General features: G+C 41.1%; 1 protein-coding gene across 2 annotated transcripts in view; it reads right to left on the reverse strand.

Moving 5' to 3' along the window:
- The window catches only part of ANK2 (ankyrin 2), a 359,385-nt gene that overhangs the window by 301,404 nt on the left and 37,485 nt on the right, over positions 1-20,496 (reverse strand). Inside the window, exon 2 of one of the 2 annotated variants that reach the window (XM_061443156.1) lies at positions 7,529-7,587. The exons of the other annotated variant lie outside the window; for it this stretch is intronic. Within the exon in view, the coding sequence (XP_061299140.1) occupies positions 7,529-7,549 (21 nt within the window). The 5' untranslated portion in view covers positions 7,550-7,587. The remainder of the gene's footprint in view (positions 1-7,528; positions 7,588-20,496) is intronic. 2 annotated transcript variants of the gene reach the window in all.

A 20,496-nucleotide genomic window follows, 5' to 3' on the forward strand; every position in this document is an offset into this window, starting at 1 on the left:
GGTGGTGTCACAGTCAGGGGTTTGGGTGTCTTGAACACAGGACCCAAGCCTGTAGGCCAGGTCTAGTGGGGGCTGGTGGAGCTGGTCTGATAAAGAAGGGAAAGAGCAGTTTTGGTAGGAGGCTTGCCAGACTGGTCAAGGAGGCTTTAAACTAGATGTGTTGGGGGAGGGGGGCATCATTCCATTCCAACAAACCCAGTCAGTTGCCAGAACCTATAATAAATGCCTGGAGCAATGTAGAGGTATCCCAGCCGCTCCAGCCAACGAGCCGGCTTCAGTTGGAGCTCGGCTCGGATGCCTCTATACAAATGCCCGTAGCATGGGGAACAAACAAGAGGAGTTAGAGATGTGTGCACGTCTACGGGGGTATGATATAATAGGCATCACAGAAACATGGTGGGATGGCTCCTATGACTGGAGTGTGGGAATGGAAGGTTACAGGCTATTTAGAAAAGACAGGCCTGGCAGGTGGGGAGGGGGAGTTGCCCTTTATGTTAGGGATAGGCTGGAGAGTATGGAACTCTGTCTGGGGACAGGTGAGCAGTCCACAGAGAGTTTGTGGGTCAGGGTTAAAGGGAATATAGCGATGGGAGACATTACTGTGGGGATCTGTTACAGACCGCCTGATCAAGGAGAACCTGCGGATGAAGCACTCCACAGATGGAGTGGGAAAAGCCTCACACTTGCAGGCCCTTGTTCTCATGGGTGACTTCAACCACCCTGACCTCTGTTGGAAGGACGGCACGGCCCTGCACAAGCAGTCCAGGAGGTTCCTCGAGTGTGTAGAAGACAACTTCCTTCTGCAAGTAATAGAGGAGCCGACAAGGAGAGGTGCCATGCTTGACCTCATGCTCACCAACAGGGAAGGGTTCGTTGGAAATGTGACGCTCCAGGGCAGCCTTGGATGCAGCAATCATGAGATGCTTGAATTTGAGATCCTCAGGACAGTGAGAAGAGCGTGCAGCAAGCTCACTGCCCTGGACTTCAAAAGAGCAGACTTTGGCCTCTTCAGGAACATGCTTAGGACGGTTCCATGGGATTCAGCCCTAGAGGGCAGAGGGGCCCAAGACTTTTTGTTGATATTCAAGGATCACCTGCTGCAAGCTCAGGGGTGTTGCATCCCAACCAGAAGGAAGTGCAGCAGGAGGGCCAGGAGACCTCCTTGGATGGATAAGGAGCTGCTGAGGAAAATTCAAAGGAAAAATGAGGCTTATAAGTGGAAGCAAGACAGGTGGCATGGGAAGAGTACAGGGATGTTGTCCGAGAAGCTAGGGACCAGGTTAGGAAAGCTAAGGCCCAGTTAGAATTAAACTTAGCTAGAGGTATTAAAGATAACAGGAAGGGATTCTACAGGTACATAGCAAATAAAAAACAGACTAGGGAGAATGTAGGCCCCCTCAGGAAGCTCTCGGGAGAACTGGCTACACAGGATTTGGAGAAGGCTGAGGTTCTGAATGACTTCTTTGCCTCAGTCTTCACTGACAAAGGCTCTGACCAAACCACCCAAGTCTTGGAAGGCAGATGCAGGGACTGTGAGAATGAAGAACTTGGGCCCACTGTAGGAGAGGAACTGGTTCGAGAACATCTTAAAAATCTGAACGTGCACAAGTCCATGGGTTCTGATGAGATCCATCCGCGGGTCCTGAAGAAGCTGGCAAATGAAGTTGTGAAGCCGCTGGCCATCATATTTGAAAAATCATGGCAGTCAGCTGAAGTTCCCAACGACTGGAAAAAGGGAAATATAACCCCCGTTTTCAAGAAGGGGAAAATGGATGACCCAGGGAATTACAGACCAGTCAGTCTCACCTCTGTGCCTGGCAAAATCTTGGAGCAGATTCTCCTGGAAGGCATGCTGAGGCACATGAAAATCAACAAAGTGCTTGGTGACAGCCAGCATGGCTTCACTAAGGGGAAATCCTGCCTGACCAATTTGGTGGCCCTCTGTGATGGGGCTACAGAACTGATGGACAGGGGTAGAGCAGTTTATGTCATCTACCTGGACTTGTGTAAAGCGTTCGACACTGTCCCACACAACATCCTTGTCTCTAAATTGGAGCTACATAAATTTGATGGATGGACCACTCGGTGGATAAAGAACTGGCTGGATAGCCGCACGCAAAGAGTTGTCGTCAATGGTTCAATGTCTGGCTGGAGACAAGTAACGAGTGGTGCCCCTCAGGGATCGGTGTTGGGACCGGTCTTGTTTAACATCTTTGTCACTGACATGGACGGTGGGATTGAGTGCGCCCTCAGCAAGTTTGCCAATGACACCAAGCTGTGTGGTTCGGTTGGTACGCTGGAGGGAAGGAATGCCATCCAGAGGGACCTCAACAGGGACCTCAACACGCTTGTGAGGTGGGCTGATGCCAGCTGATGAAGTTTAACCATGCCAAGTGCAAGGTCCTACAGCTGGGTCGGAGCAATCCCAGGCACAGCTACAGGTTGGGCAGGGAAGAGATTCAAAGCAGCCCTGTGGAGAAGGCCTTGGGGGTGTTGGTTGATGAGAAAATGAGCATCTGCCAGCAGTGTGCGCTTGCAGCCCAGAAAGCCAACCATATCCTGGGCTGCATCAAAAGGAGCATGATCAGCAGGTTGAAGGAGGTAATCCTGCCCCTCTACTCTGCTCTTGTGAGACCTCACCTGGAATATTGTGTGCAGTTCTGGTGTCCTCAACATAAAAAGGACAGGGAACTGTTGGAACAAGTCCAGAGGAGGGCCACGAGGATGATCAGGGGACTGGAGCACCTCCCGTATGAAGATAGACTGAGGAAGTTGGGGCTGTTGAGCCTGGAGAAGAGAAGGCTGTGTGGAGACATCATAGAAGCCTTCCAGTATCTGAAAGGGGCCTATAGGGATGCTGGAGAGGGACTCTTCATTAGAGACTGTAGTGACAGGACAAGGGGTAATGGGTTCAAACTTGAACAGGGGAAGTTTAGGTTGCATATACGAAGGAAATTCTTTCCTGTTAGGTGGTGAGGCACTGGAATAGGTTGCCCAGGGAGGTTGTGAATGCTCCATCCCTGGCAGTGTTCAAGACCAGGTTGGACGAGGCCTTGGGTGATATGATTTAGCGCAAGGTGTCCCTGCCCATGGCAGGAGGGTTGGAACTAGATGATCTTAAGGTCCTTTCCAACCCTAACGATTCTATGATTCTATGTAATCCATATGTAGCCTCATGAATATGTATGTATGCCCAGTTGCTATAAAACGACGGCTTGTGTGGCAATTCGGGGACACACGTTAGGAGGAGCTATCCCCTGTGTCTCCCAGCACCGCAATAAAGAATACCTGCTTGTCAGCTTGAAAATTTTGTTGGCAAGTTTGTTCCTGGAGTTTTCTCCAAATCACTGCTTAGCTCTGTGGACATTATATGCAAGTTCAAATAACTGTAGTGCAGCGCTCTTCAATGGACTTGTGTGTGTACATATATATATATATATATATTGAAACCCCCTCCCCCCGCTCCCCAAAAAAAAACAGTTTAGAAAAAAAGATACAGCTTTTCTTTACTCTCATTTTTCCAGCTTACCAGAACAAATACTCCCCTCTCCACCCTCCCCCAATTAGAACCGCATTTTCAAAACAGTCTATTGCCTTTGCTTCACTTTGCAGTCAGAGAGTTCTCCTCGGCATCCTGAACTCTGTTTGCCTGTAGAACAGACAGAAAGCCACACTGAGATCTACTGCCCTGCTGACCCCTTTACAGTTGTGTATTTTTTCACAGTCTCATCATAGCCACTTTGCATTCCAGTGCAAAGTGTAAGCTTACTAATGAGGAAAGGGGAATCTATTGATCCCTGCTTTTTCCAAAAAGAAGGTACTACAAATAAAATGCATTATATTCAGACAAGTGAAAAAAAATAGCTTCTTATGCCCCTGAAATAAATCCAGCTCTTTTCCTAGATACACGTTAGATACAAAACTGCATCACTTGGAAAGGATAACTGCTTTGAGTTGACTACAAAGAGATTCTTTTATCATACCTAAATCATAAGAGACAACAGATGCCTCCCAGGCAGGAGATCTGGCAGACTTCACCTTTCAGCTACAGTTCACACAGTATTTTGGTTCTCTAGTGTGGAAAACCTATCAGGATGATCATTAAGAGTTTCCAGGCAGATTCTCTTGTGAAGTTGGATGTTGAACACCCCACCTATTGACTTGGTTTTCCAATCAAAACTGCTGAGAGATGGTGCTGGGGCAATTGCCATGGTTCAGGATCACCAATGAGAACAAACAGCTGAGCCAGAGACAAGAAAGGAGAAAAATGGCAATGCCTGTTCTGCTGCCTGGCTCCATGGAAAGATGAGGACAATGTGTGTCAGAAACCCAGAGAGTGAATTTTATCCAAAGCTTGATGAGTAAAAGAGAGGGCAGTGTTTCCCTGCTGTGCAGCACACCAGCCGCCTTGTCACTCACCAATGGCAAAAAAAAACCACATTTTGTTCTGCAATATAATATATGTACACACACACAGAGGTCTGATTGTCATGTCCTTAGGGTCTTGAAAAAGAAGGAAACACCTACCTCATGTCAGGCAGTACAAAGGCTCAGTTGAGCATCAGGGAAATCTGTGTGAACACTGTTGATATTTCCACTGGTACCCCTACAATCATACAGGCTAGAAAACTGTGTTTTCAAAAAGCAAAGAAAAACTCCAGAGAACAGTGACACTCTGAAATCATAAAGGATTTTGACCTAATTTTGAGCATCCCTAACCTTAGCATGTCATTTGGCATTTACCTAAATGACCAGTACAATCTCAGTAGATATAAAGTCCTTTACTCAAATTTGCATAAGGCTCAACAGAAAAAGATGTGATGTAATAGATAAAAATGGAGAGGGGAAAAAAGTGAATCCATACATCAAGAACCAAGATGGCAGGTTGCTTGAGATGGTGACGATACAGCTCATAAAACAGTGCCTAATTTACTGAGACAACCTCTAAAAACTTTCAAAGGCATAATAAAAAATTGTATTATTCTTCCCATAAAATCTAAAGGAACATTGGACTTCTCAGTAGCAGAGTATCTGCTGGTTTCTGGCAGCATGCACATAGTTACATAGGAGGAATAATGCGCTACAAATGCTCATTAAGAAAGACAGGACAACATGTTTCCAAGAGGAAGCTTCTAGTTGTGTTTCAGTGACCTGACAACATGTCAAATGTAATAAACTAAATTGCCTGAAACAAATCACTTTAATTTCATCTTTTTTATACCACTATATATGTTTCCCCACAACATATCCTCATGTAGCCCATCAGACATATATCTACATGGGATGAACTTGTCTTAATTTTATACTTATCAAATAGATGAGGTATTCAGTAAGCATTGCAACAGATCTGGTGTATAAAACCAGTGTATGACTAATTCATTTTGATTTTTACATAGATTTTTATCAGTTCCCTATAACTGCTTAAGGAAAACACTAGTAATGCAGAAGTTGCACTCCACTGTATTTTGTGTGTCTCCTAAGCTCATACCACTGACCAAAGGGGAACCAGTCCCTTGAGGAGGCTGCATTTCAGCCTACTGAAGGGATCAACTTTGAAGAGGGAAGCCCAGCTCTCTCAAAGTCTGAAACCAGTTTTAAGTAACAGTGTACCATTCATGCACTCAGGACTCCATATCAGCATCCATACTGGAGAAGGTAAATTTTGGGAGTAACTGAATGATCTGTGGAGCTTAGAACCCTACTTTCAGAAAGAAACAACTCGACTGCACTGCATGCTCTATCCATCATCTCAGAGTCAAATGTTTGGCCTCCAACTCATAACTGGAGGTTTAATTAATGTTTAGCTGCTCATTCTGAAAAATAAAAAAGTAAAAAAAATTCTAAAGTAACCACAATTAGCATCATTTTGTTTTAATACCATCCAAGTGACTTGTCTTTCATAATAAAACCATGTCCTAGCATTCTCTGAGGACTTAAAAGAACTCTTAGTTCCCAAAAAGGCAATTATTCATGGATAATGAGCAGAACTCTACCATCACTACCTTCTACACTTTGAGCTTCTGCTCAGAAGAACCTCTGAACTATTAAAACTACAGCAAGCTTCAGGATAGGAAAAATTCTATTTCTTTTCTTACTTAGCTGCAACACATTTATAACCCCATATCTCAAAATACTTCTTGCTTAAAATGCAAACCAGAATTATCAAGTGCAACTGAAATTTTAGTCAGACAGACTTTTTTTCTTTAAACTGAAATATTCCCAAACTCCAGTTCACTATATCAGCTTCAGGTGAGGTTTGTTTCCCCATGACATTTCTATGTCAGTTAAATGCCAGTGGAAATAAAGGAAAATAAGGAAGAACAGCAGAAAACAATCATGAAGTAGTTACATGCAGCCAATAGTGGAAGGTCTGTAAGAGGCAAAACCAGTCAGTTTTTCCAGCTCCAAATCTTGTCAGAGAATATGTGATTTTTTGGCCAGTGTAGTTCTGGGTTTTAATTCAAAATCTAGGGAAGGAAAACATCCAAAACCCCAGTGGTCTCCATAATCTTTTCAGCAGTAGGAAATTCAGAGTTAAACAACTTCAGTTGTTCCTTACTGAGACCAGAAATTGAGTTTCTCTCCCAGATCCCAGACATACTCCCTAATCAAAAGGTTTATCTTCCTCTTTCCCCTCTTCTGTCAAAAATATTCAGAAGTACAGCTTTCATTCCAGTGGAAATAAGTAGAAAACACTGACATTTTTAGAAGATAATTCTTTTTCATTAACCAGGCTTTCTGAAGATTCTTCTACATAACTCTGTGTTCCCATCCCTAACCAGTATGAGCTAGAATTACTCTGGATAACCATTTCTCTCTCATCAATTTACAATCCTCTGACAGATTACACACACACAGAGCATTTGACAACAAGCGTTCTACAGAATTAGAAAAAAACAAACAATTGGTAGGACAACTATTGCAAGCCAAATATAGCAAAATGTGCTTTGAAGCCCATGTGTGGGTGTCACCAGCAGAAGCACCAGAACTGTTAGTAGTATATGTAGAGATAATGCTTCCCGACCCATGATCAGCCCTTCCTTACCTACACAACTATCTGGTTGCCAAGGAAATGTCTCTTCAGAGGTCACATACTGACATTACTCAGTGCTACTGTCTCTTAGATGTGACACATCTATCAACTTCATGATTGGCATCTAAAAGAGACTTTCTAATGGTCAACAGCAAAATTAGCAATACCTCAGCTGACCTCAGGCAAAGTCTGGGTCAGAAAAACATTTCAAGCATGATGTTTATATATTCCATTCATTGTGTTATTATTTATATTACTTTTAGAGTAAAAAAAAATTAATTTTAGCCAACTAGCTAAAATCATTTGATTCTCATTACATGCTGATGTCACTTAACGACAGCATGAACACCGAACACAAGCAAGATTATTTTTACTTCTTTCAGTCATTCAGTGGACTAAAGAAATTTTAATCATTTTTTTAAATAGGAAAATACCCATTAAATATGTACTCAAGTGAATTATATGTGCATCCTTCTTTGATCTGAAGTGAAATACCTTTTGCAACATGCTGGCCATTTAAATGTCAATTCTTCATGTCCCCTTCAGTTACTTACCTAAAAAAAAGGAAAAATACATTAATTTTCCATATTCTCAAATCTAGTATGAATACATACCTTGCTCCCCAGTAAGTCTTCAGTAGTTATAAGTTAAAGGTAATGGGGTTTGGTTATATTATTAGTTTAGATGACATGTTTCCACTTTACTTCAGCTAAACATTCAATTTCAGAATATTTTTTTCTTATTATTGCTTTTTTTCCTCCCCGGTAAATGATTTCTAAATAAAAGGTAGTTTATGCCCTCAACAATTTGATTTCCATATTTTGTGTGTTTGCTCTGGCAAAGAAAAAACCTCATAACTGCAATCACAATAATGGAAATATAAAACCTTCAGCAAAGGGATCGCAACATGGTCTTCAGTATGGAATTTGTAGAGACCTCTTGCCATTTCTGAAGAGCTACTGGCAAGAAAATATTTTGAGCAGACAGAGGACAGGACAGCAAGCCAGGAGACTGCAGATGGCATACTCATTCTATAGGTTCAGGTACAGTATTCCATCAGTCTTCATAGGACCCATATTTTAACTACCCAGTTTCCCTTCAATTCTGTCTCATGGCTTTGGAGATTAGGTAACAGTTTATAACAGTAGGTACCATGGCATGTCTGAGGAACAAGTTACTATGGAGAAAGTAGAATAAAAAAGTTTGCTATCAACACTTGCCTCCTTACTCATTCACTACTCAATAATTTCACCCTCCTCTCTGACCCTCACTTTTCCTCCCAAGCCATAAAGCCATTTCAGAAGCCAGTGCTCCTTTCTTACCCTTACAGTGCTTCCTTTTAGAAAGGAATGGTTGTATTCAAGACTTTTCCCTTCCAAAATTTAAATTCTTAACCATAACCATGTCAACATCCAGAAACAGCCAGAATTTGTGATTCTTAAGTGATTAAGTTGACATTATCACAAGCAAATGGAATTGTACTTCGTACTTGTCCAAACGATAATATAAATAAACCCATACCACAGTCCTGTGATTACCTACACTGCAGAGAAACAGGCTTTTTTTTTACTTATAACATTAGCTACTGTCCTAAGGCACATTTATAAAATGATTGCAATTTAAAGAACAACTTCTGTGGCAGAACAGACAGCTTTTGAGAAGTATTTGACAATACAAACAGCAGGTAACAACAACGACAGACCAACCAGTGCATACTATATGCCAAGGAGGAATCCCACTAGGCTTCTGCCTCCAACCAGTCAAAACACTGAGTTGGTTTCAAACTCATAAACATGGGTTTGGTATGAAATTGGCTTGAATTTCTTTATTTTAGGTTTCTATTTGCTTCCTTGCTTTATGAGGATCACATCTTTCAGGCTTTCTGCTTAAGGGAAATGGACTAAAATACATCTGAAAATCAAAACCCAGAATGGTCACATCATTATATACTCCTGGAAGGAAGAGCTGTAATGGCTTTATCAGTTGTTACATGAAATACCAGCAAAGCAAAGACCATTGGCACAACCAAATTCCAGTCTCACCTGAAAGACACTGGAGCACCAGCACATATCAGCCCCCACAACTAGTGACAGAACTATGCCTTCCAGTCAGAAGCCCCGAGAGCAGCATGTGCATGACAAGCTCATAGTTCTCCTCCACCAAAATAGTGTTTTCTACATCATTATCCACTGCATCTGTGTGTATTCAACAAAACCTTTCCAAATCAGCCCTGCAAAACATGAGGTCATAACTTCCTAGAGGTCCTGTCCTCCCTTTCTCACCCAGGAGCGCTTGTTTGGAGCCTGAGTACCCCTATGGGAAAAACCTCTGGCACAGCCCAGAAGCTGGTGCCCAGCAAGACTACACTGGCAGAAGCATCTTGGCTCAGATCTAGGTGATGGCATCTGTTGTTCTCCATACCCATACAAAGAGATTGAGCAACAACTACAAGTGTCAACATCTGCAAATCTCAAACCATCTCAAGTCCTAGTTTTCCCATCCACATATTACCCATCACTCTTCTATGACTGAATTGCATTTATTCTCACTTCTTTTCTAGATTCAAACTGAAAATAACTTTAAAAGTTTACAAAACGTACTATAAAAGGTAAGACTGTCTTAGATGATCCTTAAACTACCCAAATTTATCTTTTTGAGCACTGATTGTGAAAACTATTTTATATTGCATCCATATTGCATCTATACCAGTTTTGCCATATGCTGTTTTTTCAGATGCTTCCTTAACCAACAGCACAACTTGAAAATCATAAGAAAAGTAGGTGAAACCCACAACAACTAAATAGTTTCCATATTTCATCAAAAACTCAGCTGAATTTCTTTAAATCATGACCCCATACTTGCCAGATTTATGCTTGCCCAAGATTTTTGACAGAAATTCAGCTGGAAATTTCACTTCTTCACATAATGAGCTCACACTGCACAGAGTGTACAGACTCAGCACTAATTCTGCCTGTACAAAACTGACTTTATTTTAGACTGAATTTTAAATGTCTGCCAAATTCAGACATCTACTGCATAAGTTCTGCTGCTTACACCTCCTGTCAGCCTGCTCTTTGATGCCTCTGAATGAACACTTTCATTTTTTCCTGCAGAACTCTCCTTTATCATTCTCTTTCAAAGCAGAAAGTTTTGGTTCTCTAGTCCATATGCATGCATATGTTCAGTCTTTTTCAAGAGAAACGTAACTGCCATCTACAATTCATACTTTTCCAGGGTATGAAATTATTTCAGAATTTAAAACACTACTGTGCTTTAACTCCAAGATGTATTTAGATGATGAAAATACACTTTTGTCCTTAAAATGACAACTCAATGTATTACTGCCATCTGGCTCAAAACATCTGGTGTAATGTGCCTAGGTTTAGGTTTCATTCATTTTTCCCTCCCTTTCCCTTATCTGAAGATAAAGCATAGTTCTCAAGATTAGTGAGAAAACAAATCAATCCTGTTTATCACAGGCACTCTTATTGATGGTTTTCCTGCAGTTGTTTACAATGGTTAGCCATACACCTATTCCACAGGTAATTCTGAGTGATGATAAAAGCTTAAGGGACTTTTTAGCAGTGCCTTCTTTGCAATTTAAAACGTTGGGAGGACCCCTATACAAAGAGTACATATTAAACTTCAAGTAGTACAGCTAAAGCTTATTTCTGTGTAAAGATATCTTTGCCCTTTACCATTTGGCAAATGTTCCACTGGTCCAATTGCCTGGAGCTGTAATCAAGACAAGCACCCCTTGTTGCGCATTAAGAGTGATCATCATCAAGAAGGCACATTCCGCTGCACATCACAAGCATTCCTCACGAATGAGGTGGACATTTGTCTTTTATCAGTGTAAAGCAGGAAACAAGGATCAGACTGACTCCAAATGAGGTGGCACCTACACAGATCATTTTGCACCCTCGCAACCCAAGATATCTAAGATTGTACTGATTCAGGAACTGCTTTGTGCAAATGCTGGAAGTAAGCCATCAGACATCTTCATTTGGCATCTCAACTGCTTCCTTCAGGGATCTCCAAGCCACCATCAGGCTGAAGTGACAGCTGCTTGAGGACAAGTGTTGCTGCTGCTCTTCCACCTCAGCTATTACCAGATTTTGCAACTGTCACTGCTTCTATCTCAAAACAATAGCTAAAGAGCTTGACTTGTGAAAGTAACCCAATTCTGCACACTTAAGCACATAGTTAAATCGGATATAGACAGGATTTGAACATCTGCTCATTCAAGAAAGCAGTGAAGCACATGCCTGACCAGCAAAATTCTGCAAATTTCTTGTGCGCATTATCCCATGGAAAAACTACATCTCAGAAGCTCAGCTGGTGCCAAGGCATGCCATAGATCTCCACAGATCTGTTTCAAGAACACTTACAGTCTTGAAGAATACCTTCCTTCCACTCACCAAAAAAAAAAGAGATTTCTTTGATCACGGGTAGTGTTCTCTATCTAAGCTAGCCAAATAGAGATTTCATACTTAGATTAGGTTGTAAACTCAAGGCTGGGGGGACTGTGGTGAAGATCCTGCTCTCAATCAGGTGAATCAAGCATTTGAGTTTATGAGGCCAATACAATCTGAGAATCCTTCCTGAGTTATTCTGGACAGGCATCTCAGTTTCTTCTGTGGAGTTGCTCCACTTGGTATAGGTAAATATTTATTGGATTGGGGAAAGAGGATGCATAAAGTGTGTCATAAAACAGTGAAGAAATCAGAGTCCTTGACAAGCCATTAAAAACTACATTCCTGTTTCCTCAGGCATTTCAAGTGAATCCAGCAGTGCTGGTAAAACGTTAAAAGACTAATCTGCAAGATAGGCTCCACCATTTGTATGAAGAGCTGATTGTGTTTTTTCACACTCTCTCCTCCCCCTTGCTCAACACCATCCTAGACTATTACAAAAACTAGGACTGTCAGAAATGCTACTATACATGATAAGAATTACTTTATTTCTCTCTAATATTATTAAAGATAATTATGATACCCACTGCAGAGAAAGAAATAATTACCACATTAGTAGCAGATGTCATAATACCATAAAGACCCATGAGAGTCTGAGCCACCCTTCCTCCAATTTCAGAGGAGGGTAAATTTGCAATAGTTACTATGAAGGAAGGAGGAAAACAGTGTAATAGCTTAAATACTTCTTGTGAAATTGAATTAGTGCTGATAGATGAAGCTGTATCTTGTCTAACAATAACAAGTGATCCTCTAAATACTGACTGAAATTGTATTAACTGGTAATTACACACATAAATATAGCTATGACACTGAAATCATATTTTTCCTACTACTTATAAGGACTTGAAAGGAAAATAGTTTAGTCCAAATCTGCCATTCACTCTGTGAAACTGACAGATCTTCCTTCAGGATCTGTGGCCACCAAGTGAGATTAAGAAGAAGCTGCCTTACCTCCAAAGTCCTTATTCCAGGAGTCAGAAGTGGCTGGTAAAGCACTGCTGTCTTAGCGATCCCCCTGGTAACTGCTTGGGCTCACCCCACATCCACCAACATCACTGCATTTTTCAATTTCCATGCTAGGTTCTTGCATCTGCTTACAGCACCTTATGCAAAAAGCAAAGACTGTGGCTTTGTTTGTTTATTAAATTAAAATGTGTTTAAGAACAACACTCTTCCAACCTACTGGCTTTTTTTTTTCCTTTAATGTAACATTTATTATGTTTATAAATCTTATTTTGAACTGATCTTTTAAGAAATTCAGTATTATTTTTTGCCCCCTATTTTCTGCTACGATTTATGGCAGTATATTGGCTTCTGAAACATGGTGAAGCTTTGTATGAATTCAGGCTTGGAATGGGAACATGGGTTTAACAAGGCTTAACCCCTTTAGGCCAAGTTCCATCTCAGAACTCTTAATTCGGAGTCAAAAATCTGTACTATTTTTTTAATCTTAGATTTGTAGATAAGTTGACATGAAAGACAAGAAGCAAGAAACCATGGGGCTATGCTCATGCTCATGACAGTAACAACAACAATTATGCATCAGGAAGTTGTAGGAATCCTGTCAAACCATGAAGATCACATCAAGCAAAACTGGGAGCAACTACAGGAATAACAAACTCACCCAGTTCATCTTACTTTAAACTCCTGTGACGCTCACTCCAAAGAACCATTAACACAAAGCAAGTTGCAAGTCAAGTCAACAGAAGATGACAGAGTAATCTTAATTAATAAACATCATTCTGATACTGAATGAATGGTGGACTTCTTGGGGAGACAACACTGCCTATACTGTTAAAAGTGATGCGTTTAAAGAAATTCACCTATTTTTGTGCTAAGGCCCTTTCAAACCCACTGCCTCTGTCTGCATTCACCTCTTCAAGAGCTGCTTTTTCCCAGGGTTTCAGCATCGTGGCAGGGCACGGAGTCATGTGGGTCATGGGGAAGGAGAACAAGCCCTGCCTTTGTGCAGGTTCCTTGGATAGCAGCAAGAGCTCAGCACACAGCCAGGCTGGCAGGGATGGTGTCAGCTGCACAGTATGACCGATATTCAAAGCACCCATAGCAAGAACTCCTACACTTTGACAAAGGCTTTCAGAGTCCAAAGCTATTCTCCATATTTTCAGGTTAAAAAAATCCTCAAAAAAAAAGCTCTTGTGTCTAACTGGAGCTTTAACATTACAGAGCCCAATTCTGCAAACTCTTGGAAGCCGTTTGGTACTATTTTAAGAACAGCAACTGCATCAAAAGAGCAATTTATTCTCTCTTCCTCCTAACTCTAAGCATCAACAAAGATCATTTTTAATAGGTTTTGAATAGTTTAAATCCAACATGTACTTACACTGTCTACCTTAGAGAATGACTGTTTTAACAGCAAATTCACAATCTTGAGATTTCCAGTTACGTCTTGAGGGCAGGGTGGCAACCCAACATACTTTGTTATATATACACATACACACACATGCAGTATCCACATAAAGCAATACTATGCTATTTTGTATATTTGGTTTCATTTACTGTGATTACATCTAAAGTACTAATGTGCAAGTATCTGATATCTAGATCCAAGGTACCTACTGAAGCAAATCTAGGCATTAGTAGCAAAGCAATCTATTAAATCCTTCAGGAAAAGGGAGATAGAATATTTCTGCTTCTCCATCATAAAAAAGAACAAGCAAGAGGGAAGACCTCTCATTACATATTTCTTTCCAGAGCAGCTCTCTGAATTCTCCTGCCATATCATCCTTTTGGAACTGACACGTGGAAAAAGCCATTTGAGATTTTTGCTCCTCACATAGCATGGTACCGAGTTAATTACAATTTTGCCTACTGAAATGTATGCATGGAGCAAAAAAAGACTTCACAGGAAAACCTAGAAAACATTTACTAAATGTTATACTGATGGCAACCATTATGAGATGTCAGGTTTGCTGCTACTTTTGTTCTGATGCAAATAGATGTAGTGTTACTAGCAGGACAGTTGCATGACACAGTGAAGGGATAGTACCTGTTGATTTTGCCCAGGCTACATGACAACCCCATGCTTGCTACCAGGTTATCCTGTAATATCTCACCTCCACAGTTCTCCTTTGGAAGCTGACAAAATACTCTGAATCCCTTCTTATTTTTCCTGTCCCAGGACAAATTACTTCACAGGCCTCAAGAAGATGATTCTTGGGCATGTTGTCCTCATGTCACCCACACATTCACCACTTTTCAGGAGGGAATTTATTGTTTTTTTTCCTAATGCAATAGACAAGACTTGCTATAGTTGATCCTGTTCCTATGAGCATCACATGAAGAGCTGTATTTAAGGACCAGCACATCATCGTGCCCAGCACAGACACAGCAGAAAACCCTCTCTATTCCAAAAGACTGGTATCCATGACCAATTCTAGACTGCAACAGAACAGCAACAGCAAAGTACAAGGAAACAAGGAGGCACTGCTCAATGGGGCTGAACAGACAATATCGTAAGACACACTGAGAAGCATGCTCTACAGAAACCGTGGTAAAACACCATCAGAAGAAAGCTTGGCATGTGTCTGCACACAAGGGAAGTGGAAAGCAAACAACTGTAAGCTTCTGTTTGAAGGGCAATGAATATCATAAGTTCATATTATGACCTGCTTAGAAAAAGAAGTCAACAGTTTATTAGTAAATAAAGGGTGTTGCTTTGAAGTGGGGAGAGAAGTAGCTCTGGAGAACTCTGTAAGTGATACTGTTATATTCCATGTTAGGGGAAGATATGAACTCAGTAGAAGTTTAAAAAAACTACTTTGTTTCATATTAACACTTTACCTTTATACTGCACAAAAAGCCTAATTTTGGCAAAGACACCATTGCATTCATCACCATGATAAAAATCTGAGTAAGAGCTGTGAGGATGATTAAGAAAGGCATGTGTCAAAAATGCCCTGCAAGAAAAATCCAGAACATTCAGTTCTACTCATGCAACTGGGTTAAACCCATCTTAAGTCCAGACTGGCAGTAAAAGAAGCATACCTATGCAAGGTGTGCTTAAGTTACGGGGGATAACCAGTTATTACAGGGGAGGAAACAAAACAAAACCAAACCAACAAAATCAAGAGTGGAAGTCATAAAGAGGAAAAGAAGAAGTGAAAGTTCTGCTGTAGTCTTGTCAATATGACAATTCCAATATAGACAACGTGTCTAGAAGTGGCTAGATGTACTTCAGTTTGGACTAGAGACCCAGCATTGTAAACACCTCAATGTACCTTTGTACCAATGTTCTGTACCTTTTGGGTCTCCACATTATGCAATACTCAATTTTGAAAGATGACTATACAAAACTGGCAGCTGTTCCTCAGATCACTAGATCTTTTTCATTTGAAATATTAAATCCTCAAACCTGCTATTTTCTCATCCCCACAGAGAAGCAGCAGCTGCCATAAGGCAGCTTCAGCACCTCAGCAGTCAGGTCAGAAAACAAATCCCACACAGAAAATGCTCTGAAAGTCATTCTCCATCTCCAGCAGCAGTGTTTGTTCCTTGCCTGTAATATACAGTGCAGAGTTTGGATTGTAGTACTGAACAAGGGAGAAAGGCGGGGGAAAGAATAAAGGTGACAATCAATCAATCTGACATTCCTCTTGTCCCTGATAGGTTCAAAGACTACAGGTACTCATTAGTGGCCAGTAGCTAGATAATTGTCCAACATAAATACACACCCTTGCATCCACTGAGAGAACAGAGAATTTCATGCCGAGAACATGCAAAAAATCTCTTAGCAGGAACAACTGCTAATTCACTTCCAAATTAGTGATACATTAGTTTATAGCATTAATGTATTAAGACACTTTCCGAGGCACCTCACTAGCTTTCCTATGTGACCAAAGAAGACCTCATTGGCTTTCTCATATGTCCTCTGATGACCATGTTCACTCATCCCTAGGGACTCCTAAGCCTCAGGGTGACAGCCCAGCTCCCCAGGACATTCACTAGGTGCCAAGCAGCTTCAAACTTCAACATACAGTTTGAGAAGGACACACAGGTTGTGGCTTCTACTCATCAGATAAAATTATCTATGCAATCCACAGTGTTTGGCTTCCATCCTATTTTTCATGCTGTGTGCTCAAAAGGCCTTAGCTAGCAGTCTTTTATTTAATTAAAATTAAGATGCTGATCTAATTTTTTTAATAAGGAAGCAGAATATAAGTGTAACTTGGTTGAAAGAAAAATAATCTTCCTTACTGAGTCTTGCTAGTCTTGCAAGTTACTACCTACTCTATAGCGAGAGGTTACTGGGCAGCAGAGAGGGATGACGCCTCACCAAGCAAAGAGGGCAAGAGCATAAAAGACTTTTATTTCAGTCCTGTGATTCCCCCAAAGCTGGTAGCTCTAGCAATGCCTGAACAGCTGTAATATAAAATATACTGAATGAAGGGTCATAAAGCTCTCTAGCTGAGGAGGAAGGAATGCCAGTCATTAAGGTATGTCCTTATTATAATAAAGACCAAAGAGGACTTTTAGTGCTCCTGAGCTGACAGGCATTGGTATTTCACTCCTCTTGCTAGTTGCTAAACCATTAGCAGATTATAAAATTGTGCCCATGAGGGTGGCTCCACACAACACAGTTTGAGGATTAAGCCACTTGTGACCTTCCAGTCAATATTTCCTTGTACAGTACAAAAAGCCTTATGAAGGAAAGTTTCCTTACAGTCTGGGGAAGTGCTACAGGGCAGAAACAGAGATTAAAACTCCTATTTTTCACCATCACAGCCATTTTTCTTTCAGTATATTTTAATAAATAATTTATATTATGTAACTTAGAAAAAAACAAGAGGTCCCCAAAGAACACTAAGAACTTTTATTTGCTTCAATAATGAGAAAAGGAAAAAAAAAAACAAACCAGGGGTAAGAAATTCAGCAGCACTTCTTTCATTTTGTACTCTTCCTAGAGCATAAAAAGGACAAGCAAGCAGTAACACACCTCCTTCAATATCCAAAATAAACTTTTATTAAAAAAGATAAATTGGGAAACTATCTCTTCAAACAGAAGTAGAACATTCTGCTTGAGCTAAGGCCACGTGCTTTCCTCCTGCATTTGGCCTTCTAGAATAAGGAGCCCCCGTTCCCCATCAGGCAGGCTGCCTAGTAGCTGTCACAGTGCCAGCCATCCCACTCGCTGCCCGCCTCCCCTGGCTTTGATGCCTGTGGAACAAGCTCTGCCCCAAGAGCCCTGCAGCCTCATCAGGTTCCCCCACACTCTCTGCAGCACTTAGAATCATAGTTGAATCATATAATAGTTCATAATGAATCATATAATGGTTTGGGTTGGAAAGGACCTTAAGATCATCCAGTTCCAACCCCCCCTGCCATGGGCAGGGACGCCTCGCTAAACTATGTCATCCAAGGCTCTGTCCAACCTGGCCTTGAACACTGCCAGGGATGGAGCATTCACCACTTCTTTGGGCAACCTGTGCCAGTGCCTCACCACATGAATCTCATCTGTTTTGGGATTGAACTGAAATTTGGCACTGCACTGAAGCTGACCTGTAATATTCCAGGTAAAAGAGTTCAAAACAATCTCTAATTCTAAAGCTACCTGTTCATAGGCAAGTTATTTAAGAAAACAAAAAACACTAGTATTTGCTCCCTTTTTAATCTATTCAAAGAAAACAAGGAATAGAGTGGAGAACTTGCACACACAGCGAAACGTAATTCAGAAATATCCTGATTTGTCCTTCAACAACCAGCTTCCTGTTGCTGTTCTTCAGCAGGGTGGAGGGTAGGTGTTGGTGGGACCTGGAAAGATTTGGTCAAGTCCTGAAACACTAAGAAACATTCCCAGAGCCCTTTGATTTGACAACAGTGCCACTAACAACCACAGCAGAACTTCAGGAGTATGTGATAACGTGTGACTAAGCACTAGCTGCACTGGAGAAATATTTTGCATTAACCAGAAAAACATATATGCTTAGGTAAATCTATTACCTTAAAAACATCTGTGTGCATTTGCACATGGATAACTTGATAACCAGGCACGTGCCAAACACACCCAGGTATCACTTTCAGCCCCATTCACCCTGATATCTCAATTTCTGAAGCACAGCCACCACTCTGCAGCCAAATAGCTTCCTCCAGAGCTCCTCAAAACAGCTTTTCTCTTTGTTTTTGAAACACTTGTAATATTTTTTCTTTAAATTATGTCAAAAGCTATATTTGTAAGCAAACCAAATTAAGATTCCAAAACCTCCCATCTCGAAAATGATACCATATCATACAATTATTGCAATTTCTTGGCTTTATTGTGAGCAAAAAGACAGTATTTTTCCACATTAAGAATTGCTGACAGATGTTCTGTTCAACAGTCTCTGTTGTTAAACATGTCTTGATAAAAGCACACTCAGGCCTTAATAGAACTGGTTGTGCCCTAAGTGGGTTTTCCATATGATCTGCTGTATGCCTCATAGGCTTTTTTGTCTGCTTGCTCTAGCACAAATGCATGTTTGGTGTCACAACAGTGACAGCTGACAACTGGTTTTCCTGTTTGCAAAAGCTTTACCATTCATCTTGAACCAAAAGCATTTGTCATGTTGTGTGGCAGTGAAGTAGCCTTAATCAGGTGAGGCCATTAGTGTTGTCAGTGCCAGGCTGAAAGAATTTGGGAGAACAAAAGCTGGATTTATCTCTCTGAGAGCCTGGGCAGGGAGCAGCAGTGTATCTTTTCGAGTGCCCAAGGGGGAATCAAGAGGAGATGAAAATGCACGTAAGATAATATTTTTATTACAATCAAAGTAGAAAAATAACTGATCTTAAGTAATCAGCAAGATGTTCCTGCTAGCTGACAGCACCACTGTCAGGATTTTGACAACAGAAAGTGAACCTCCAAGTCCCTCTTTCAAATATTGCTAAGATGGAGGAAGATAACCTTTGGTGCTTGCTCTACTGCTACATGCTTCTGTTTCCAGGATAAGGAGCATTGCCTGATATCTGGTCATATACAGCAATAAAGCTGCAAAAGTTAATCAGAATAGATGCAAATCCCCAAATTGCAGAGACAATCCTCCAAAATGTTCTTTCGGGACAATTAAAAAAAAATAAAAATAAAGCCTTAGAAGTCATTATAAAACATGTACTGCTTGTAGATAATGCCAGAGACCACAAAGGAAACAAACAAACAAAAAAAAATTATAGTCAAATAAATAGTGGTTTGGAACTGCTACAGATTAGGGTGGGGGGCAAGGACATCTCAAAATTAGACTGCAAGACACAGCTTGAAAAAAAAGGCACCCAAATTAGAGAATGTTCTAGGTGAAGATTATCTAATCTCATGTGACGATTCCGAGTTTTAAATCTGAATCACAGAAAGAACAGGAAACTAAATGTTTTTAGTTAGCAAGAGAATGGACACTGACGATGTTGCCTATCATACTCTCTTGCATCATTTTAATGCTACAGTTTAAATCTCCCCAAGGTTTAATTAATTGCCTGCCAAAGGTCAGCAGAAGAGGCCTCTGAGTTTTGTTTTGCATGTGCTGGTATAGCTGGTTCTTTGGCACAACACAGCCCTGATTTTGGCATTACTATATTGAAAGCTGCCTAGAGGACTGAATTGAAGCTCAGCCCTGCATGAAGTGTTTTAACATCCACTCCCACTGTGCTAAAGGAATTTCCCGTTTGCTTCTTTCCACTAATTAGAGGGCTCCTGGAACAACACACAGCCTTTGGGAAGGTGTAGCACATCCTCAAGGTCTGCAAAGTCAGGGAGAGATACGGGATACTGTGATCCACTCAGGAGATACCTCTTACCTCCAAGCAAGAGATGCCCCTTATCTGGAAGCAGGACAGTGTTTATTAGATAGTATGTACAACCTTTTGCTAACTTGACAGCCTGCAGGCACCAATATCCACCTAGACTTAAACTATTCTTTAATCCAGGACTACTATCAACAGTTACAGGAGCTGATGAGCGTGAAGTTCAGTAGGGACTTAACTCACTTTTGTAGCTACCTGCCTTGACTG

This window comes from Pezoporus flaviventris, unplaced genomic scaffold, assembly GCF_033815535.1.
Source record: "Pezoporus flaviventris isolate CSIRO_AGI_PZ_B2104156 unplaced genomic scaffold, CSIRO_AGI_Pfla_v1 ptg000002l, whole genome shotgun sequence".
Lineage (NCBI taxonomy): Eukaryota > Metazoa > Chordata > Aves > Psittaciformes > Psittacidae > Pezoporus > Pezoporus flaviventris.